We start from the raw sequence: 24,893 nt of genomic DNA, 5'->3' as shown, positions 1-24,893 counted from the left end.
AGCTAAACTTGCAAACCAGGAATTTAAGCTATGTAGATACGTTAGCTATGTAGCTATGTTAGCTTTACCTACATTAGCAAAAGCTAACATAGCTACATTGACTTATACAGTAATGTTAATTACGTAGCGTAGCTATGCTAGCTTTAGTTAAAGCTAACAAAGCTGAAGCTTGCCAACATCTGTGTAACTGCTTCTAAAACAGATCTATACCTAATTTAATACCAGGTTAGACCTCTGACCTTTATCCTGTTTTATTTATGAAATGTTGCTTAGTCTGTAATGTTTGTCATGTGGTTATTTCATGAATGTCACTACCAGACTTTGTTTATGAGTAAAGTTGAATTAAAAAAAAATCCATAACTGGCAGTACGTTGAACTGGCAAATTACGACACCTCCTTTCTGAGATATAGGGTGTCTCAGATGAACGGTCTGTGAGAGTGGCCATAAGAGACGTATGTCTGCCAGACTCCACTCAGTACACCATAATATAACATGAGCTAAGAATTGACTGGATGTAACATAGCCTTTTAAGCTGTGCTGATAAGCTTACAATGTGAAGTTTTACTTTCAAGCTAGTTTAAAAGACAAGCATTAGCGCCAAACTTTCCTTGTTAGCATCCTTCAAGGAGGATGATAACTGTCACTAATGTCTGATGATATCTGAAGGAAATCAAATATGCTGTTTGGACTTGATTTTAGCCCGATATCTCCACAGATTCTGTTTTATGGTCTTATTGATTAATCGATTATTCAAGAAGAATTGAAGAGATAGCTTTTCAGTTTTTCTTCACAGTATACACACTTTGCAAAGCTGTAACACATTAATGTGATCAAGCTACCATTTAAGAGCTTGAAATTAACAATTTCCACCTTGTGAATATGATGACTTGCAGCGGGGCCTTTTTAGGGCAGGAGGATTTGGGGGGGGGGGGTCTTATACATGCCAGGGCTGTGGGCACAGCCTTGGCAAGTATAAAAAAGATCTGCCCTCAGTGTTGACCAGTAACTGTTGATACATTACACAGTTTGTTAAAATCAAACAGCCATCCTTCAGAAAGTTTAAAATTTAAACTTACTGGCATTTATAATGGCAGCAGAAACACAAGAAAGTTATTCATGGTTGCCTGACTGACTAAAAGTAGATAAAACGGCTCAATTCAACCAAACCCAGACTAATTTAAGACCCTCTTTATTTTATGGTATCCATTTGTAAGATGCACTCGGGCTGAAGGTCAGGTCTTAAATTCAAACCTTTGGAATTACCACTTTAACAACTCCAAGTCAAACACATAGCAAACAGCTCTATTTAAGACTCATGGTACATTTAGATGAATGTGAAATCACTCGTAAGAACAAAGAACAGATTTGGGGATTTTTAATGGTTTTCTCCCTTTTTATGCCTCTCATGTTTTTCAGTGTTTAAACCTTTAGTATGAACTCCAGTGAGATCTGTCAGTCTATCAGGACCTGCCGGATACAGTTAGGTAACTGCTCAATGAGTAATTATTGGTTCAAGCCTCCACTCTGTGGCAGCTACTGGCCATTCCGTCGTTGATGGCCGGTTAATTCAGTTTCCTGTCGAGATAAGCACAGCACACTGTGCCCGCTGCTGTGCAGCTTTTGATCTCTGCTGATTGTTGCAGATTGGCAATCATTTCAAAGAGATAAGGCCTTGGAAATTTAAAGTGGTGTGTGAGCAGAGAGAGACTTCATCTTTTAAAAGCTGATTAGTCTTAAAGATTATCCAAGGTCTTTCAATTTGACGGTCATTAGATGAATGTGATTGAATGATTGATGAGAACCTCTTCTTTTCCTCTCTGCTGCAGCATTCCTGATCTTCAGTCTGCTTTTTGAATATTCCAACATCCCTTCGCCTATCATTACCCATGTCAAGAGGGATAAAATGTCAGTCCCTCACAACTGCTCTTTGCAGTCTGTCCTTGTAAAAGTCTCTCTCTCTCCTCAACCCAAGCTCTCCTCTTTACATCACTTTAAACGATGCGGTCTTTTCTCGACATGTGGGAGTTAAGGACTGTCTTCCCTGCTTGAGAAAATAAAACAGCCAAATGTCTGTCTTATTTATCTAGCACTTTCTAATGCCTGTCTCCTTTTCTTTCTTACTCTCTCAATCTCTCCTTTGCTTTAGGATCTTCTTTCTTTTTCTCTTTCTGACTCATCTTTCTCCTAATTTGAAGGGGAAGTCTCTGAAATAACCACATAAATCCCTTCCACCTTGTCAAAAATCTGATAAAGCACACTGCCCCCTTTAATCTCATTCCAAGTTCACTCTGCATCCCCTTCCTCATCTGTTTTCTCCTTTTATTTCAGTTACAAAACAGAATGTATTGCAAAGTAAACCCCCCTTTTTTCCCCATTTCCCAGTTCTCTCGTGATCACAAATCACAGCGCCAACAGTCCACTGGAAATTGTGTTTCCTTGGATCTGGGCCCGTTCCATCCTTCATCCAATATTTACTTCCCATCATACTTTCCTTCACTTTTCCTTCCTTTTTTTTTCCTTTCAAACAAAGTCCTTTGAAATAGCCTCCACAAAGTTAGGAGCTGACATGAGGATGGAGATGGTGCATATGATGTTGAAGACGCTGAACGCCACAAGACACAGGCGGTCGATTACAGCGCCTGCAAATTTCCACTGGTCTGCCATGCTTTCAGACTCGTCCTGCTCCCGGAAACGGTCCGCCATGTACCGCACCTCCTCCAGGATCGCCTGCAGCTGGGGGTCTCCTCCAGCAGACGAACAGCCTCCGAGCCCTCCAGCTCCACCTCCAAAGCCCCCACCACTGGAGACAGTGCTGGGGCAGCCTACAGTATCCATATTGGGTGTAGGAGGCGGCGGAGAGCTGCAGAACTGCGACGGGAGATGAGGTGGCGGGCTTCCTGCTACTCGTGGAGGCCCCGCGGAAAGATTATTCCTCTGCAGAGACTCAGAGAGAATGCTAGGGTCGTCCATGCTCTGGAAGCCCATGTAAAGAAGGTTTCCATTGTTGTTGGCGCTCGACTGGGTGTGAAGAACAGGGTGCCCGGCGTGGAGGGGGCCTGTCTGGAGTGGAGCAAGGTTCTGTGGGTGCAGCGGATGGAGAGTTGGGTCTGGAGGGTTCGGGATGCTGCCACTCTGTGAGCCTGAGGAGCAGCGCCGCAAGTGTGGGGCACATGGGGGTCTTTCTGGATCGTCGTTCTCTCCAGGTCGCTTCATGCGCAGAAACCAGGCCACCCATTGTAGCAAGACAAGCTGCACCTGCAAAGAGAACAAGGGAGGAAAAATGTACAATCAAAGTTGTAAATATAGGAAAAATAAAAGCATACCAAGACGAAATGGAGCTTTTAAGAAGGCACAAACAGCAACCCACATATCTTGACCTTCACATGATGGTAGTTAAATTCAAAAGCCTCATTTCATTGTCAGATTGATGTTGATGGTGTTTTCAACCTTGACTCATTTTCCTTCAATATTCAGCTCCTCTTGTGAAAGTAGAAGTATGAGATCCTCAGGGATGCTTAAGTTAAGCACCTGAGGCAGTGGAAGTATATTTTTTAACTTTAAATGAATTTCCAGCAGAGAGAACCCTTAAAAAGACAGCCTACGATGGAAACAGTGGAGTCACTGAGATTGACTCCAAGATTACTGTCTCTCGACGGTAATGAGCATGCAATAATGCTTCAGTTAACTGCAGCATTAAGATAAAGAGAAGATTTGCTGCTGTTTACAAATTCAAATCTTGTTTTCTTCTGCTCTATACTTCCCTTGTCTCCAATTCCACTTCATAAAAAACTCCCTGCATGTCCCTAGAAAGGGCATACTGGCCAAACAGCATCCAGATGGGTGTCTGGTATTTAATGAGGAGCTAATGTCCAGATGACCGCTCAATTAGTCTCCACTGAGTGTTTGTTAACTGGCCAGGTAACAGCGCTTGTTGTTGCTGCTGGTGATGTTGTGTTTGTCTGTAGCTGTAATTATGATCTGTGCTGGTTCGATGCACTTATCTGAACCTCATCAATTATTGTGTTAATTGGCCATTGAGTGTATCAAGAGGCCATTCATCAACAGAGTGTCCTTGTAATGTATCAATATATAGAGCATCTGTGCTGTTCTGCTGCCAAACTCTTTATACATCCATTGATAAATGAAGAACTGACAATTCTTGTCATTGATTGATTTAAAAGTCTGAAGAAAGAAAAACTTCTTTGTACAACAAACCCTGATTCAAAAAAGTTGGGACACTGTAAAATGGGAACTAAAACAGCATAGTGATATGCAAATCCTTGTCAGCCTATATTCAATTGAATAAAGCATATCATATATTATCATAACAGTCATATTTCTGTTAGTTTTTCCTCTGCCATCAGCTGCATATTCTATCACCCAGGTTCCCCCATGGATCTGACCCCCCCCCCACACAAACACACACACACACATCTTGTGGCACCACTGACATCTCCAGGTTGTGCAGAGATGCTGAGGACCTATGTTCACAACTTCCCCCAGTTTTGTTTTTTTTTATAAGGTGTATTGAGAAACGGTAAATCACAGTTTTTATTTCATGGATGAATTTCACATAATAAGAGAAAACAGCTGTTAAAGTAGCACTTAAAGTAGTAAGTGCTGCAAGCTACTTCTAATGTATTCTTGCATCTCTTGCAGCAGTTGACCAGGAATGCAACTTTGAACAGCTTTTCACCCTCATCATGTAAAATACATCCATGAAAGAACCTGACTGGTCCACACAGAGCCCTGACTTAAACCCCATCAAGCACCTTTGGAATGAACTGGAACAGAGATTGAAAGCCAGACCTTCTCGTTCAACAACAGCATGTGACCTTATAAATGCTCTTTAGTATGAATGGCCACAAATTCCTACAGAAACACTCCACAATTTTGAGGAAAGCCTTCCAGGAAGGGTCAAGGGTGTTATATCTGCAAAAGCGAGGGGCAACTCCCTATCAAAGTACATGTATTTAGATACAGTCTCTTTACAGGCCCTGTTGATGTAATGTAACTTTTGTCCGTATAGAGTATATAGGGAAATGGATGTTGATAAAGTCACAGGTATGACAGGCTTAGTGTTGACTATTTTGTCTCAGAGTAGCATGGTTTGGTCCATGGAGGAGCTGATGCCAATGGCTGAATAAAGTTTGCACAGTCCTGGTTATGCTACAGAACTCCATGTTGATGTTTTCATTCATTTTATACTTTTAATAACACTTTCTTTAATTATCATCTCTTGTTATTTCATACAGAAGTGGGTTTTGAAATACTGAAAAGCAGCACACCCCAAACAGCATAAGAAGCCACTAGCAGGTCTGTCTGTAATGTATTTGTCATTTACAGTAACTATGATTAATTATAGTTTATAAGGTTTTCTGAATACTCAAGTACTGAAACTACTATAAAAACCCCCTCTGATAAAACCTTAATGAGTCCAGCACCAAGTTCTGTAACATATTCTAAATTAAGTGTACAGTAACATTGCTTATCCTTAATCATGTACTCTTTTATTCTTCTATAATTCTATAATTTATCACTCCTCATCATACAATTACCCTTTTATTGAACAATCTTTTCTCCCACTAAGTATTTTTCCTCTTTCCTGTAGGCCTAACAGTGGTACGTTATTCTCTAAACCAATTGCGCACATTTATATATTTCATGATATTATTTTAAACCCTTTCTTCACATTTTACTATTTCATACATTCACTTTAAAGCAAAACTTTTCTAAAAAAGCTCCTGATGCATTTTTAGCATGAAGCAGAAGGCAAAGAAATGAGACGAGGGAGTCAAATCGAAACCGCCCACATATTCAGAACTCTTTGAAACACTCTCCTGTTGAAGTCTGCACTGAGGCATCTGACGAACACTCAGGCAGACTGGCACCGCCGCATGAGTCATAGCCAAGGAAGTCAGAGAATGAAGGGAGAAAGGAGAGTGACATGCAGGAGCACAGGTAGTGTAACAGATGGATGAAATATGAGTAGAAACGGCAGAGCAGAGGGGTGTATCTAATGCTGAAATAGAGATTTATAAAAGCAATAGATCATATCTGAATTGGGGCGACCAGCCGTTTACAGGACATAACAAGCTTGAAAGCATGATGTATGTGTCGATAATGCAGTGGAGGCTGTGATGAAGAGCTGGAGATAAGCCTCACCCATTTAGGCATGTTTCCTCCGTTTGGATCATGGTGATGATACTGCAGAACGATGACTGTGGCGATGACTGACATCCCAACGATGATCATTATACTGGCAAAGTACTGACCTGGGTGGAGAAAAGAACAGAGCAGTGTTATATATCATTTTGAAGCCTTGCAATTTCCAACCACTTTGCTCTATTTTCTGCAAGGTTATCAAATGCTTTTATGTGATTCACAGTGTCCTTTGAACATGTGGGAAATGGTTTCATTTCAGCAAGAAGGTCTTCTGAAAAAAAGGCCAATAAATGTGAGCAACCCCAGGAATCTAGGATCCACAATTGCCACAGTTCTGCCTGCTAGTCACATCATTGTGTTTTTCAAGTTCTTGAATGGATCAAAAAACTGCATCAAGGGAGATATTTGTACTAAAAATGCTGAAGGCAGAGCTCTGGTGATTATGACTCCACTATTTTATTTTGTAATATTCATAACTATGATTTGTGCTGTTTGGGAAAGATGGCCACACATCTGCCTTTGGCTGCAAATTTAAGCTCAATAAACATAATTTCCGGCAGTACGCCCACAATCAATTTAGCCAATTAAGATGTAAGGCAAACAGATGGCTAAAATAAATGAGCCTCCTCTGAGGTTTTCAAATCTTTTATTTCTGCCACAGAATAGTGATGCATTGTTCTTGTGTGGTTTCTGTCTTTATTGTGTGAAGTTTCTATCAATCCAAATTATTATTGATATCCTGTGCAAACCACAAAAATGTCTGTTATACACCAAGGCATTTTGTCAAGCTGAGCTCTCTGCTTCTATCTAAGGGGGGAACTCCTTTTCTCAGACTTTGACATCTCAATAATGCATGGACTGCATACATTTTTTTTTTTCAAATGTTCTTGATCCACAGTTGAAGCATGCAAATGTCTATCCATCCATACCCTTTGACTTCTTCTGCAGACCCGCCAAGAGTGGACATCTGTGCTATTTTAAATTTAATCAGACAGAGTATGGCTATGAAATGTGGTACAGACATCCATGCCCCTAAGGATGAAGAGTTATAACTGTAAAAACCTTTCATCTTCTACTGTGAGGTCAGAGTACAGTCATTCCTGCAGTGGTGGGAATAAAGACATTTTGAGGGGGCTTTAATCTTAGAGCTTCTTTTCTTATTCTTTTATTCTTTTCTGTCTTGTTTGCAAGCTTAGGTTTTTGTCTCTGAAATAGACTATACATCCCAATTTAACCAGGACCGTCCTGTTTTCAAGCTCCATGTCTGGAGTTCTGAAACTCACAACTATGCCACAACAATGCCCCTGCATGGATGCTTGCAACACCAATTTGTATGTATAAAGGCCTTCCTGTTTAGCCAACAGAAAATCATCACCAATACTCCAGAGTCAAAGTTTGAAACTGATTTGTCCGTACCTGTGCAATCTCAGCATGTTGTACAGTGAGCCTAGTTTTTTATATTGACAGTACCTGCTGTGTAATGTCAAGTTGGCTAGCTGTCATGATGAAAAGGATGTCGATGTTTTCTAAAGCAATACAGAAGAAGTGGTGTCCTTTGTGAAGTACCAGGTGATGAATATTCTGCATTTAGCACACACTAAAGACTATTTAAGATGCCAACTGTGAAAATACTGATATAATAAGCCATATTAAGACTAGCAAACAAAAACGGTGGTTACAGGCCAGAAGTTATACTGTTGAGACCTACAGTACTTAGAAGAGGCAAATGTCAATAGAACAAATATCTTGTATTTAGGGCTGTCAAATAAGTAATTTTTGAATCAAGATTAATCTTAGAGTTTCAGTAAGGCTCCCCTTGAAGTCTCATTTTAAAAATCAAATATTTTGAATTTAACTGTATAAAGCAAATTATCATATCTAATTATCATAAACATGACCAAACCTTTTGCATACAATCTGATAAATTATTTAAAAAATGTCCTCTGGTGTATTATCAGTTGCCAGGAATACCTAATGTATCAAATTTAATACAAAAAGTGACATTTTACATAAACGTTTAGTGACATAAACTTAACCATGGTTAAAAGAACTCGTTATGGTTTGAACAGGAAATAATAGGAACAGAGAAAGTGAGTTTTTTGATAACACAAGGTGCAGATGAATTCTGACTTGTCCGCTGAGCTGTCTGTGATTTTTTTTTTTAAATAAAATAAGACATTTAGACACAGGGAAGAACTTATTTTATATCACTGGGCTGCAGGGAGAGATTGCAATGGCTTATGTGTTGAGAGAGACTACAAAGCATGTGATTAATTGTGCTTACAAAAATTTAATAAGCTAATCATGGATTTTAATTAATCACAATGATGTATTAATGCTGAGGGCCCTAGATCGAATATCAAAGCAGTCCTTGCATTTTGTTGCTGTATAATTTTTTTTACATTCATTTTAGGACAGTGAATAGAGCTGGAAACATGGTTGAAAAGGTTGGGAATGATCATGGGGCGTGACCTAACCAGTAGCCTAGGGGTCATCAACTACACTTATACAAAGGCCAGCTTTTTTAAAGGGCACTTTGAGGGCCAAATGTAAGAAAAATTGGTCTGATCAACATATTTTTGTTTAAACATTTTTTTCACGTGTATGTCATTTCTCGCCTTTGAATGTGATCAGTCCCTATACCGCAGCCAGCCACAAGGGGGTGATTAAGATATTTTAACTGAATATTTCTGGGGCTTCCATGATGTCCATCACTGGCTTAGATACTAATATGCTGTGAAGTGACTGGCGAAAACCCCAAGCAGCATAAAAAATACACTCCCAAAATGGTTGAAGCCAAAGGTTTCCACAGCAACTTTAGCAACTTCAATTAAGAATGGACAGACAAGTGTGTGTTTAACAGGCATCATATTTACTGGAAACGGCTGACAGGTGGATTTCTGAAAATGGATGAAATATTAAGTAATTTCAGATGAAACTGTTTCATTCTCAATTTTTTGAGACTTGTTTTAATTTTAGGGAGTTTAAAAAATAAAGAAGACCTGAATTACCTGAACTGATTTTTTCCTCTGCACATTTGATGAATTTAAAAATGTTCTGGGGGATAGACGGGAAAATGTGGAGGGCCTAATGTGGCCCCTGGGCCGCCAGTTGACGATCACCATACCAGGCCATCTGAATCCCTTAATTACAAATATTTTTATTCAGTATTTATACATGTTCAGTTATAATTGCTATAGACAGTTTTAAAAGAGCCAACAGTCATTTATTTACTGGACAGACCTAAGCAGAAGAGAACTTTATATAGAATCATAGCACTAACTGTGTTATATACTAATATTTTCAATAGTTTTGGTTTATGTTGGAATATTGCTGAGGCATTTTCCATGGTGTTGAATTCATGAAAATGTGGATTTATGGTCAAATCAAAAGTGTTGATGTATAAGGGTTAAAATAACCGCTCATCCTGATCTCAAAATATCTTTGTGTTGGTTTTGTTCGGTATAGTGGGTGCCCCATGAACAGAGGCTACAGACAGTCGCAGTGGTCGCAGGTTTGATTACCAATCCTGCCAATGTTTGGAGCATGTCATCCCCCACTATTTCTCCTAATGGTTCCTGTCCCTCCTTCAGTAGAGCCAAGAAACTTTTCAGAGGAAAACTTTTTTGTCTCATATCACGCTGGGTCCCAGGGAAAAAAAATCCCAAAGTGGAACAGATGTGTTTTTCTTCGTCCTTTTTTTTTTTTAATTCAGTTTTTTATGTACTTCTGGGTATTTCGCACTGGACTTTCTTGCAACAAAGGTGGTGGTTACAGACCTGGCAGGGACATTTTGGCAACAGATACAGACAACCCATTTCTTAGGAATGACTTATCCCTGTTATCAAAGAGCCACAGAAAATATTCACATGCTTTGCCAACTTGACATCACTTAATTACTCGCTCAATTATTTTTGGTTCTCACAAAAAATTATCAACATCCATATCAGCCTCAACTGTTCTGTTTCCAGCGTACAAACCAAACCTGGACAGTAAACCAGAATAACACCATACTTTTTAAATACCAGCTGCCTGAGATGTTATATGAGCATGTTTTCATAAAGATATTAGCATTCAGCTCAGTGCTCTTTCCTCCCTCAGTGATTAATAAATAAATCTGACTTAATTTAAGCCACAGAAGCTCTCTACTTGGCTCAACAGAAGTAAATAACACTGAAAGTTATAACACAGGAGACCAGTAATGATTTTCACCACCAAATGGAAACCATGGGAACAAGGGAAACATAATGATTTCATATTGGCTATTATTAAAAGATGTTTTAGAGATACAATTTAAGTGACTGCCATTAGCCCAGTTGTGCAACCTGCTCATTAAGAACCATGGAAACAGCTAAATAATGATATCCACACCTACCTATGAGAGGGACTGAGTCTGATGTGGCAGGCATAATTTCTGCAACCAGCAACATGAACACAGTGAGAGACAGCAGCACGGTGATACCTGCAGAGAGACATAGAAACAAAGGTATTACAACTACATCTTGAAACGACATCATATCAGGTAATCAACAGAAATTGTCTCGTACTGGGTGTCCAGGACTTTTTGTTGCTGCAGTATTGAAGCAGGGATCAAGTTTGCTTGATTATGGTTCATATGATGACAGTTTACAATGTGAAGAATTTTCCCAGTCTGACTGAGCTCCAGAGATCCCATGTGAAGATCAGACAAAGTTCCAGAAGGACAACCAGCACTCCAGCCCTCCACCAATCTCAGGCTTCATGGTAGAGGAGGCTTGAAGCCTCTCCTCAGAGCAAAACACATGAAAGCCTGTTTGGAGTTTGCTCAAAAGCACCCCAAGGACTCTCAGACTGTAAGAAACAAGAATCTCTTCACTGATGAAACCAAAATTGAACTGTTAGGCCCCACTTCTAATTGTCATGTCTGGGGGAAACCAGGCACTGCTCATCACCTGCCCAGTACCATCCCAACAGTGAAGCATGGTGGTGGCAGCATCATACTGTGGGGGTGCTTTTGAACAGCAGGGACTGGGGACTGCGTCAGGATTGAGGATAGGCTAAATGGAGAAAAAAAACCCAGAAATATTCTTAATGAAAACCTGTTCTGCAGGGCTCAGGATCTCAGACTAGGCTGAAGGATCACCTTCCAATATGACAATGACTCTGAGCACCCCTGAGCTTTGGGACAACTCTGTGAATGTCCTGGAGTGGCCCAGCCAGAGTCCTGACTTAAACCCTATCAGGAGAGACCTAAAGATGTCTGTCCCCCGACGGTCCCCGTCTAACCTGAGTGAGCTTGAGAGGCTTAGCAAAGAAGAATGGCAGAAAATTCCCCCAATCAAGATATGCAAAGCTTGTTGCTAATATCTGCTGACATTTTTATCATCCAGATAATGTTTGTCTTATTGAGAGTCCATAATTAACGGTATTTCCATACTGTGCGTTAATAATTCTGGTATTTGACATCCCTGGTCTGGGTTCACTTCAGTCCCTGTCTGAGTAGCGGCACTCTCCTTTTCAGAAACTATTAGTGTGTTTTTGTTTTTGATAAATGGCTTCACTCAGGTTCAATTTAGGTAAATGACCAGCTAATGCTCATACAGTGAATTACATCTTGACATTCCTTAACCCTACAGCAGAAAGCGCTTCTGCACAGCAAAGAGCCATTGCAGATACACACACACACACACACCTCCTCTGAAACCCATCTCCATCTTCATTTATCCACCTCCATGCAGACAGAATTTAAGGAGTGCTTTGCTGGCATAACTCTGGAGCATTCAATTAAAACTCTCAGGTCTGGAGATAAATTATGAACACCCTTGAAGGATATTAAGAAAATTAAAAACTCCTCTTTTACGCTGTCTTTGTTCTCAGAATTGAACCTTATTCTGTTAAAAAGCAGTCTCCTCTAACCCTGAGAGCCTGGCCCCCTTTGTCCCCGCGTCTCCTCCATCAGAGGGAGTGACAGAGTATTTTCCTGGAAGGCAGTGTGTAAGCTCTCTCCCCAAAATCAATTCACTAGCCTTAATTACATCAATAGGTTAATTGGCCATGTGTGTAAGGCTTTGCATTTTTTCTGTTGAGAAATGCTGCGTAATGCATCCTGTGTTTGAGGTTAAGGATATGAGTTGACAAAGCTGTCGCTGCTTTCCTCACAGTCCCCTCCTTCCCACTTAGACAATGAGTCAAAAACGCATTGATCACAAGTTTTCAGTGGTGTTTTGTGAGATATCCCACCATTACGGAGGCAATTAAATAATGAGATGTCACAAAAGAGCTGAAAATATTGATTTTTTAAGGAGAATGGGGGATAAAGTGCTGGCTATTCTCTTGATTTATCTTTATCTTTAAAGTGTTTAAAGCACCTGTGAAGATCTTTGAGTTTGTGTTGATTTTGGTGACCACCATGGACGAAGAAGTACATGTCTTTGTCTTTTGAATCAGTATGTATTGGTTTCTCTTTAAAATACAGTTGGACAGCAGCTAGAGATGAAATGCAGATTTATTGAATAACTAATGGAAGAAAAAAAGGTTTAGGACAATTATTTTTCCTGCATTGTGGAAACTAGACGCAGCATTTCAATAACACTGTTTTGCTCTGTATGTTTGCAGATGGGCTTTACTTTCATGTAAGACTCTTAGTTGTACAAAAAAGGGTTTTTTTAGCTTGTTTTGCTGTGAGGAGAAAGAAATCAATGCTGTTGGTTCTTTATAAGATACAAAAGTAATTGAGATCATCAGCAAGAAGAATAGTTAGATTCATAAAGTATATTTCATAGATTTTTTTCAGTGTTTAAAACAGCTGGTAGGGGTACTGTAGGTGTCAGTCATATTGACTGACTGCATGCTACCATAACAGCCTTTTTATCCAGCATGCCAAAGACTTCTGTTGAGTGATGTTCAGTTAGGTCTGAAAGTATTTTTCTGACTGAAGTGTCGACTTTTGCCTTTAATTTTAGGGGTTTCACAAAAATATGGAATTTTTCATTTGGCAATTCAAGCCATTTTATTCAGAATACCTCCATTATCAGGAGCTCATAAGTATTTGTTTTTGTATTAGTTGTGAATTTTACAGTACTTTTTTTTTTTTACAAATTCTGAGTAAAGATAAATCCCTAAAGCTACTTTTTGCAAGTCTTTTTTCTGTACTCATTTGCTGCTTGTTTGTCGGTGTTTTGCGTCCAGTTTTGCCTTCATTGGCAGAGAGATTTGCTCTATGGGGTTGAGATCAGATTACCATCTTACTGAAGAGGTGTACAGTCAAATATGATCTTTCCCTAATGGCAAGAACAACAAGAGAATAGATCTCCAACCAGGTTGTTTAGGTAAAACCACACCTCTATAATAGTAAAATACACAGCTAAAATTCTCAAGTGTTGATTAAACTTGTATGAAGTTGAATTCAATGCTTTAAAAGTGTCAATATTGGTCACTACTACACAAAGATAATCTACACATTTTAGATTTATTTTTGGGCTTTTTATGCATTTATTGACAGCAGAGGACAGTGGATAGAAAAGGAAACAGGGATGAGATAGCTGGGGAAAGTGCCGCAGGCCAGATTCGAACCTGGGCTGACCACGTTAATGGGGCGCGCCTCAAGCCACTAGGCCACCTGCCACAATTCTAAAAGTCTTACATATTGTTTAGTATGACAGAGCTGCGGTAACTCTTGCAACTCTGTGGTGAGGTGGGTCCCTTCTGGCAAGAACAAAGCAGAGAGTACATTTTACAGCAATATAATTCATACTGAAGAAGAATATGCAAGAACCCAAACTCAGTGGATAACTTCACTCATGGTGCAACTGTGTCCCTCATAAAAAAAAAACAATCCAGCAGAAACATGAGCAAAAGAACTCCAGCAGAAATTAATGCACATTAGGCAACATCCAAACACATCTAAACACCCTGCCCAAGAGCATGATGGGAAACTCTGCCCACACATCCACTAGATTTGAAATCACAGTTGGAGGTGCCTAGATTAATTGACTCTTTGCAGAGTTGAACTAAGACAGTTGGATCAACACTTTCAAATTATTCCAACACTGAAGACCATTTAATTAGGTGCAGTAAAAGTACTGATTTCAAAATGTACTCAAAAAAAACCCAAAGAACTACTCAATTGCAGTAATTTGAGCAAATGTGTTAAGCTACTTTCCACCCCTGGCAGAGAGTACAGACTTTAACACTCCTTCCACGGCCATGCCATAACACCACCTTCATCATGTCTGACAAATGATGTGGTTTACTTCCACTGTGATTGTAGATTTTGACAATGATACACCATCTGCCTCCAGAGTGTTTTTCACTTGTCTAGATGTTGTGAGGAGGATTTTCTTCACCAAGGAAAAGGATTCTCTACTTTGGTTGTCTTCTGTGTTAATCCAGGCCTTCTGATGTTACTGAGCCTGTCAGCTCATTCTTTCTCCATAAGAATTTAACAAATTGTTGATTTAGCCACCCCTAAAGTTTGTTCTATCTCTCTGATTTATTTAGTTCTTCTTTTCAGTTGTTTTATGACATCTTTCACTCACATTGATATCTCCTTGGACCTTATATTTAAAGCTCCTGTCCAAAAGTGACCAAATGCAAATTCAATGCTTGAAATAATCTCCAAACCTTTTGTGTACAACATTTGTCCTGAAGTAATGGGGAACAGTCCCACACCTGTCAGTTCACTCTCCATATATGAGCTCATGATAATGGAGGCACTCTGAATAAAATGACTGTAATTCCTAAATGGTACACATTTTTCCACGTCTAGTTTGGTTGGTCTGGTCCAAATCAGGCACCAGTTTGTTATACTGTTGCATGATGGTTACATCATGTTTGGCCTGCGCTCACATGGGGGCATTTACAGGCTAGGTGTGAAAGCATCTTAAAAGTATTACATGAAAATAAAGATCATTTAAAATCATAAAAAGCAAAAAAAAAAGTTGTTTCTTTGTTTCTGCATTTCTGTTAAAAATATGGCAGAATTTTTTTTTCTACTAAAGTTGTCAGAAACTTTTTCTTCAATGAGAAACTCAATGAATCCACATTTCATCTCTGTGGTCCATTTCTTCCCAAGTCTCTTCTCTCCTGATGAGAAGAACATCTCAATCTGTACACAGCCTGAAACAGATATTAAAATGTATTCGCAGCTGCTGCTGTTCTCTGGCGGCACGGCTTCCCTCTTTTCTTTCCAGCCTATTATAGTTTGATTTGATTGTCTCCCACCTTTTTCCTCCTCATCCATCCTCCCTCTCTCTTTCCTGCCGTCCTCCCTCATCCCGCCTGAATTCTTCTTCTGTCTGAGCTTCCTTTTCACTACACTCTTCCTCCCAAACCCATCTGTCTCTGCTCCTCCTCCTCGCATTTATCTTCTTTCTATTTCATCCTGTAATCCCTCTCCTCTCTCTCAGCTCTGCACCTTCTCCCTTTTTCCTTTTTCATGCCACTTTTTTTCGTCTTCAGTGACACTCCTCTGTTGTCCCGCTTATCTTTTTGGGGATGAAAGTTTAGACTTTGGCAGTCATGCTACTTGTACATTTACACATGAGAGCATGACTGCATCTAAGGTGGGGATGTGAGGTGTCCATGTTCATGGACAGGCAGCTATGGTTTCAGTGTAGATTTCGGGCTGGTCATTGAGGTATATCTCTCAAAATGAAAACTCGTTGTTCCTATGATGCACACCACTGAGGAACTTTTGGTTTGTGTTGACAGTGGCGCCGCATGTCAACAAGACAGTAACGTAATTCTTTGCTGATCTTATCCTGTTCATACAGTCATGTGCAGAAGTTTTAGGCACGTGGGGCGGTAGGGATTCATTATGGGGCCCAATGTGCCACAACTGGAGGTCAAAGGCAGAGTCAAGCTCGACATGTTGACACACGTGTTGCTCTGAACCCAAGGTCAAGCTCAACAGCATCTCTTTTCCAGGCCTTTTCACCCCGTTACAAAAAATTCTAATTAGTGAGTTCATCGTTAAAGTATTTTTTATCCTGCAGTATGTGCATAAGCTTGTAAAAGTAAAAAAAGGACAGATTTAGTTGGTTTTGCTAAAGAAGAATCAAATTTATATGTTGTGATTACTATTCTATTTATGATCTCTCTCTTTTTTCATCCATCCATCCTATCACTCAGCAGAAACATGCATTATACAAACATAAAATATTCCAGACTTTTTGAAACTGTCCTAATGTGACCTACCATGTCATTGATATCAGTTTAGATTTAGAAAATCTTATAGTGCAGTGGTTTTCATAGTATGAGGTAGGTCTTGCCTGTGAAAGGCAAGAGGGCTTTGCTGAGTGAGAATAATCAATAACCAGAAAAAGCAATTTGCTTAGGCTTGTTACACACCAGATAATTTTCAAAACTTGAACCATTTTCAAAATGTGGGCAACCACAGACATAAGGACAATTTAAAAACAAATTTTCATCTTATAAAACTCTGAACGCACACACAACAGCCAGAGTGTCAGAGGCGCTGGCTAACAGCATGAGGCTGTATAAACTGTAATGTCATATTGAAACAAAGCAGCCAAGTTTGGTAACTTAGCCACGAGAGGATTTTGACATGAAGCTAAAAGAATGTGGTCAAAGGAAAGAAGCAACAGAAAATTTAAAATTGGAAAATCTGAGGTGACCAGTGTGAATGTGTGTTTTCTGCATTGATAAAAGCAAGACCAGGGCAAAGTTGAAGGTGGAGATCTGCAGATAATCTTTTCCACAGTGCAACGCTGCATCAACAGTATGAATGCCAACTCATTATTCTCACTAAATCAGGTGAGAATAATAATAAGGCAAAATTAGCAATACATTTATCACTGACACCACTTAACTACAGCCTGTGAAAGTTGGATGTTGAAACAAGTCGTGTTTTTGTTGTTTTTTGGAAACCCTAGTTTTCTGTGTTGGTGGGTGGTGATGGGGGTAGGCAGAATACATTATGTTCTTTCAGAGTAGGTGGACTCCATTTGAAAAGCCCTTATCTAGTGTGTATCCAGCATAAATACAGACTTTTTAAAACAAATCTCATCCCACTTTCTTTATACTGATGCATCACTGTTTGTGTATCTTTGCAGTTAAAAATGTTAAAATACTGTCAAGGCAGCAGGCTGTCACTTGTCTACTGTGTCACCTACCCCACAGCAGCGTTTCCAAGCATTAAACTAATTATGTGAAATAATCCGTCTTTTTGCCGATGGTCTTGTTTGATTTTACAGGTCATAAAAAGACAGTAACAGTCGGTTCAGTCCGTTCCATAACAAGTTAAAAACTTCTCAGCTATTCCAGAGCTTTAAAACTTTTAAGGTTGGTGTCTGAGCTGAGCAGTGGAGCCAACACAAGAAACCTAAAATAAATAAATAAATAAATAAATAAATAAAATAAGCATCAACTGCAAGCGAGTTCAGGCAGTTAATCCTGGCTTCACACCAACACACACCTGACATTTCTCATTCGCCACAATCATCCTCGAATGCAGCTTCCCAATTTTGCAGTCTGTTTGAGCTGAAAAATTTCCCCATCTCTTCCTCTTCTCAGTCAATGTCACTGCTGCTCTGCTTCTGTACCCCAGCACCACCCAGCATTCATCTACAGGCTCTGGCTCAGGGGTCAACATGTGTTTCATTAGTTCCTAAAAACGTGAAAGTGAAACAGAGCTGAGGTGAAAAGGCCAGAGCCTGAATGCTGAACTCCAGCCCTATTCGGAAACTGTGAAAAACATTTATATCCAACAAAAGCTGCCAGACTTTACTGCCGTTTCTTTAAAGCTTCAATCCCAAAGACTGCTACATTAAAATTCTGAACTGTGCAGCAGAAAACATGTTTACAGCTTGGCAGAAAGAATGGTTTTGTTCCCTTTAAACTCCTCAGATGAGTTCTTACCTGGATATTAAACAGGCTGAAATTAATCCTGATGCCTATGCATGAGCTACAAAAACAAAGAAACCATCTGGACAAAAATTAATTATTACCACAGAATTTGATGTTGTAACCACTGCCACATGGTCGGTACACAAAAAAAGTAAAGGCCTGTAGACCAAAGAGCTCTAATTAATTTTTATACAGAATTAATTCAGAGAAATTTTTACTTGTGGCAGTTTAAGGAAATTATGTTTGAGAACACTTTGCCAAGACACGATCAGCAAAGAGACGAGGTGTGTTGCTTTGTTTTCTCACAATAGCTGAAAGTCTCTGTAAAAATCAGAAACACTCAATATATGTTGGAATAAAGTTCCTGTAAATATGAGAAGACTGAGAGCTATGTGTGACTGAATTATAGATTAAGACAGAGAGTTTTTCACCACTTTCAGGTTTTTATGGACAGGGCCAAATGAGGGACTCAGAGATGCACTTAGGGCCCCTTAGACATATTCCTTCAACAATAAAGCAGCACTGAGTACTTTATCTTCATGCAGTCTGTTGTTTAGCTCACTAACTATCCTCATGTCAGGGTTGGAATTAAGTCATTAGTCAAATGGTGTGATTTGCTGCTGAAGGTGTGTTCATCAATAACTTGCCTGAAATCAAGAATGATTTACTGTAACTGTAAACAGTGAATCTCCCTCTCTCTGCTTTGTTTGTTGAGTTCAGTTTCTATTTCTGACAGATTCTTTGTCATTTACATCCCCACTTATCATGTTGATGAGATGCCTTTTATTATGAAGGAGCAATAACGAAGCTGGGTGCTATAAGCAGCAATATATGAGCGATAGATATGAGTATTAAAGTTTTCTTGCACGCTGTGAACACGCTGTTTTAAGCTTCTGATTAAGCAAAAAGTTTACTCAAACTTTATTGGTTTGTCTATCTGAATATACTTGTTAATAAATAATAATCAATAAGAAAATAAGAAATGGTACAAAGAGGTAGTCTATAACCCCTCCAGCCATTGCTGTGGTTTCATTAGCACAGTGAGCCACATTAAAGAAACAACAACTGTTTTGCAACAGCTATGGTAACTCTCAAAGGACATATAACTCAAAAGAGATCTGCTAGCACATGCTGACTGGATGATACCAGAGTGGAGAAGATAAGCTTCAAATAAAAATACTAGTGACTGGAGATATGCTTACATTAAGTTTTTCATATTTCAACACCAGAGGTTGCCACTTGGTATAAACTGGCTACCAGTCCTTTCTGTCCTAATTTTTTTGGCACATTTCAGCATTGCTAGTAGAGTTACTGCCCCATGTAGATCAGTGAAGACAATAGGGGTGAGGGAAAAAAACGATACAGAATTCTATCGCTATATTTTGTGTGGCGATATATTGTATCGTGTCTTCCGCCAAGTATCGTTTTTTTTTTTTTTTTCAGATTAATTGCTAATATGACCTGAAGTCTATGATACTGGATAAATAGCATCAGATGCTTTCCTGTCCACTATATGACGCTGTTGCGCCTTTTGTCCAGTAAGGTCGGCAGAGGTGACGGTCATACAGCAGGAGAAAGTTAGTACAACCAACATGGCAGTACCAGGGAAAGGACATTAGGAATGCAAGCAGGGCATGAACAACATGAACATGACACATGGAGTTTGCAAGGAGTGCCGCATGAAAATAAAATACTGCAGTAATATGAAAAAATGAAGGCAAGGCTAATGCTAAATCAGCTAAACAGTTGAAAAAATGACAGAGAAAACATGGTATCGCAATACTCTATGTATTGCAAAATGTTTAAAATCGCAATGATATCGAAGTGTGGCATAGGTATCGTGATGATATCGTATTGTGGGGCCACTAGTGATCCCCACCCCTAGAAGACAGGCGATACCATTGAAAGATACATGTGTCATGTCACTTGTATTTTATATACCATAAATAGTAAATAAGGATGTTTGTTAATCTTGTTTTTTATGGTTGAATGCGAAGTTTTAGAAACCCTATAACCACAAAGATTCAGAGGCTCCATGACAGTCTACAGTACATTACATTAGAAAACTAGAAACTACTTGAGACAACACAATGATGCAAGACCAACACAAGCCCTCTTTCACCATTTTCTGCGTCATTTCCCCCATTACAACAGCCTTTTGCATCATTTCCTTCCTTGCAAGAACCTTTTGTCTTGACATTTCCTTCATCATTACTCTTTTAAAAGCACTCACCCAGTGAGATCTTCTCCCCAGAGTCAGCTGGCAGCACAAAGATGAGCAGAGTCATAGAAGACAGCAGCACGCAGGGGATGAGCAGGTTCAGAGCGTAGTAGAGCGTCCTCCTCCGTATTGTCACAACAAACGTTACATCAGGGTACGGCTCTTTACAGCAATCATAGAACATCTCACTTCTGGTGCCTGGCACTCCTACAAGAACAGGAGTAGAGAGAAATCAGCTCAGCTGCTCTGTGACTGGCTGGTCTGGATGTTTCTAACATACCTACCTATCAGGTCCCACTCTCCATTAGGCATGTAGCCTGAGATGTCTGCGTCGCTCATCTGGAGATCCAGCAGCCAGCCGTCGTACGTCCAGGAGCCAAACTTCAGTTCACACCTCTGGATGTCAAAGGGGAACCAGCGCACATCCACGTTACATGTGCTCATAAAGATTCCTGACAGAGAGAGGGACAAAGGAACACAAAGGAACAAAGAGGCTGAGAGTCAAAGCTCCATAATCAATTGACTAAATGACAACACTGACCCTCAGCTCTCCGTGCAGAGGTGACAGAGGAAGGATGTATCAGAGGACTACTTGTGATGTGCAGAAATCCTGCGCTGAATATTAAGCTGTCTGTCAGACAGAATCTCTCATTCAGTTCGTATATGTGCAGCTCTACACTCTGAGTTCTTGATTCAATATTTTACGATTCTGATACATCACTATACTCCTAAAAAGACTCAACACTGAGGTGGGGTTTTATGAACACTATGCAAGTCTACAGAGTGGTTTCTGTTTTTCAAATTGAGTTTGGAGACCGAAGAATTATACTAGATTAGAAACAAACTTCCATCAAAGAAATGTGGTTTTAAAAACCTGGCAGCAGAAGTGTTGTTTTTCACTGGTTTTACTTTGCCTTTTCTACAGGGAATAGACTCTTTCTGCCACAAGACTGTCCAAATTTTCAATTCCTTTATACCTTGTGAAACCAGATGTTTTGAAACGACACATTATTTTACCAAGCCATAAAAAAGTCTATGTCATAAGACACACCTTAAAGAGGGAGAGTCCACAAAAATTGCGAGCAAGCTCTTGCACCGTTTCTACATTAAAAACAATGAAATAGTGAATATTGGATGCACAGGGTGTTGGTGTGGTGTCTAAACAGGTATCAGTACTGTTTTATTTTTACCAACATCATCCATCCATCCATTTTCTTCCTCTCTCGGTCTCGGTGGCAGAGGGCCAAGCAAGTCCACCGAACCATCTCTCCCCAGCACCATTTTCCAGTTCGTCCTGGGGGATTCTGAGGCCAGATAAGATACATAATCTCTCCAGAGAGTCCTAGGTCTGCCAAAGAGTCTCCTCCCAGTTGGCCGCACCTGGAAGACCTCCACAGGGAGGCGACTAGGAGGAATCCTGATCAGATGCCCGATGCCACCTCAACTGGCTCCTTTTGAGGCTACAGAGCAGTAGTTCTGCTCTGACATACATCTGGATGTCCAAGCTCCTCACCCTCCAAGGCTGAGCACAGTCCCCCTCCTGAGGAATCTCATTTGGACCGCTTGAACCTGCAATCTTATTCTTTTGGTCATTACCCAGAGCTCATGAACATAGATGAGGGTTGGAACGAAGATCAACCAATACATTTAGAGTTTTGCCTTCCAGCCCAGCTCTCTCTTCAATGGTACAGTACAACGTCTGCAATACTGCCGATGTGGTACCAATCTGCTTGTCAATCTTGCGATCCATTCTATCCTCACTCATGAACAAGACCCCAAGATACTTGAGCTCCTTTACTTGGCCTCAGACTTGGAGGTGCTGACCCTCATCCTGACCACTTCATACTCAGCTACAAACCATCCCCATGCCTGCTAGAAGTCCCCGATCAACAGAACCATTACCTGCAAAAAGCAGTGATGAATTCTGTGGTCAGCCAACCGAAACCATTTGTCCCCCTGGCTGCACCTTAAGATCCTGTCCATGAAAATCACAAACAGAATCAGAGATAAGAGGCAGCCCTGGATCTTAAGCCTTCTCCAAATCCATAAAACACATGTAGACTGGATGTGCAAACTCCCATGCTCCCTCAAGGAGCTCTGCAGGGGTAAAGAGCTGGTCCACTGTCCTACAGCCAGGACAGAATTCGCATTGTTCCTCCTGTACCTTAGGTTCGACAATTAGCCTCCTCTCCAGCACCCTAGTACACTCTAGTACACTCTCTCCAGAAGGCTGAGTAGTGTTTAGTAATGGCTGGACACCAATATCATACTGAAGGTTAAAATTCTGGCATCTTACTGCCCTCATCTGCCTGAGAGTTTAGCAATAGAAGAAAACATCAACAATGAACAACACTGGAGATTATGGCAGGATAAGTGCAGGATGGCCCATCATTCCATGGAGGAGGATGACAAATCAGATTTGAACAAAAAAAAAAAAAAAAAGTTTCCAATGACAACATCAGCATGAAAGGGATTTTTGTATGCATGTGTAAGCATGTGCTTATGTATTTGTTAAAACTGCTGCCTGACTATTACTAAATGAACCCGCTGCACATTCAAGGGCAGAGCTTCTTGTGATATTCCTATAGATAATGTAACAATAAAACATTATTAATATATAATGATAATCTGTTGGTTTCCCTGGGATTCCTATGGACTCTGACAGTCATCTTAACTTTTTTGGTAACTAAAATTTAGTTCAAGCTGGTGTTAAGGCCGCCTGGACCCTTCAATCAAAATAACAATCAAAAATGGCAAATGGAGACACTTCTTTTGCTTTCTGCTAGTTTTGAATTGGGGGATTTGTCCATTAAAAACCTGCACCCCATAAGGTGTATTTACAAATGAGTAAACATGAATTGATATAAACATAATGGGGGAGAAATGCTCCTAAATCTGGCCTTCCTGGATTGCGCTGCAAGCCACTCGCAAAGCATTCTGGGATCTCTTACAGCCTTAATCAGCAAGGCCACTCTTAACAGCTTTCTCCCTCATTAAGTGAATTTCATAAAGACTCAGTCTGGCACACCTAAAAAGTAGCTTTGCATGGTTTGCAGCTCAAAAAAAATCCTTAATTATGTTAAACTGGCGTCCATGAAAATCCTGTATTCAGCCTCTGCCTTAAATGCTGTGTTTTAAAAACATCTTTAAAAGCCTTCTCCCCACATGACTACTTTCTTCTGAATGGCCAGCTCTCCGGAAACCTCTCCATTGCTAGAATGCCGTTTTTGTCTACATTGTGAACTGTACAGGTTAGAAGAAAGGGCTGCTGAGTGGCTGTTCTAAAGCATTGTGGGACGCGGATAATATCAGGTCAGGGGGTAATGACACAAGATTTGTTCCAACATGATGTCACGCTGGACCTAGTCTCAGAAACAGCTGTTCAGAGAAGCAGGAAGAAAAGTCCATGGATAACACAGACATGAATGTATACTGTGTTTTGAAACTTTGCCTAGGTTTAGTATGGCCATCAAGCATTGTAGCATTCTATGTTTATATAAGTCAGGGATAATCAAGAGTACCTTGATGCAGACAAGATGGCCAACATACATCCAATCCATACAGTAAGTCCGTACGTCTAAGGTTAGGCCTAGGCATTAAAACCTGAGTGGTTAGGTTCAGGGTAAGGCAGTGGGGAAGGTGACAAATTTGAGATCCAGTACCAAGGGTTAGGCTTAGGCGCGAAAAAGACTAACAAACACTGGCAGCTGAGTCCAACACAAGGAAGAAACTTCCGCTTGGGACTTCTGGCATGGATTGGATGTATAGCAACGCACATGTTGGCCATCTTGACTGCAGTTGGGTCCCTCTCGGGATAATGCCAGACAAGCTGTCCAATCAGGCATTAAGGGACGGGAAGGCCTGAACCCATGAAGTCCATTAATCCCTGATAAATGGACACCTAAGAGGGCATCATTCTAGTCATACCATGGTCAATTGCTAAAGAAAGTAATAAGTAAAACCTCGTTTTAAACCAACAACTCCATTTCCCAAGCAACGCCTGAGGAGCTGACTAAAAACTGGAATAGTCATTCCAATAGTCCCATATGTTCTTTGGGAATGTACTAAATGTAGTTCAGCATGTCAGACAGTCCATAGATAGAAAAGAGCAATGGGAAGTGCACATCAATGCAGAAAACCTTTTTTAAATTAAACAGAGGGTTTACTCATCTTTTCATCAGGTAACCATTGCTTTATATCACTCTAACCAGCATCCCAATCATCAAAGTTGTCGTATTCACCAAATAAATTAAATGAAATTATGAAATCTCTCTTTGTTGTATTGTATTTGATATTTTGTGTCCTCAGATAATGTGACTGCTTCACATTTTGGTTACTCCTCTCATCTAATGGCTGTGGCGGATTCATTTGGAAGAGCATAAAGATTTTTTTAACTGGACCTACTTGAGAAGCTCCATCAAAACTTAATGGCCATCCTCCAACCAATCAGAATCGAGTATTCACCAGGGCCATGGTATAAACGTAGTTAAGGTACAGTGTGACAAATACGAACTCTAACCAACATCTAACAGTCAGACTCTGGTTTGCAGCTCTCATTCCTGGTCATACTTGGGACAACAAAGGAATTTTAAAAAGCTTAACTGATAGTTGGTTCCTTCTGTGGTACTGTAGAGATGTACAGGATGCAAAAATCCAAGA

General features: G+C 40.1%; 1 protein-coding gene across 2 annotated transcripts in view; it reads right to left on the bottom strand.

The window, feature by feature from the left end:
• Window positions 1–297: 297 nt before the first annotated feature.
• chrna11 (cholinergic receptor, nicotinic, alpha 11) overlaps window positions 298–24,893 on the bottom strand; it is a 36,918-nt gene continuing 12,322 nt past the window's right edge. For both annotated transcript variants that reach the window (XM_041808061.1, XM_041808062.1), the window contains 5 exons: window positions 20,519–20,686; window positions 20,247–20,441; window positions 10,542–10,628; window positions 6,167–6,276; window positions 298–3,256 (listed from right to left, as the gene is read on the bottom strand). In XM_041808061.1, the coding sequence (XP_041663995.1) occupies window positions 2,522–3,256; window positions 6,167–6,276; window positions 10,542–10,628; window positions 20,247–20,441; window positions 20,519–20,686 (1,295 nt within the window). In that variant the 3' untranslated portion in view covers window positions 298–2,521. The remainder of the gene's footprint in view (window positions 3,257–6,166; window positions 6,277–10,541; window positions 10,629–20,246; window positions 20,442–20,518; window positions 20,687–24,893) is intronic.

This window comes from Cheilinus undulatus, linkage group 16 (genome assembly GCF_018320785.1).
Source record: "Cheilinus undulatus linkage group 16, ASM1832078v1, whole genome shotgun sequence".
NCBI classification, from domain to species: Eukaryota; Metazoa; Chordata; class Actinopteri; order Labriformes; family Labridae; genus Cheilinus; species Cheilinus undulatus.
Note: the sequence above shows the minus strand (reverse complement) of the source record. Positions and strands in the feature narration are given on the sequence as shown.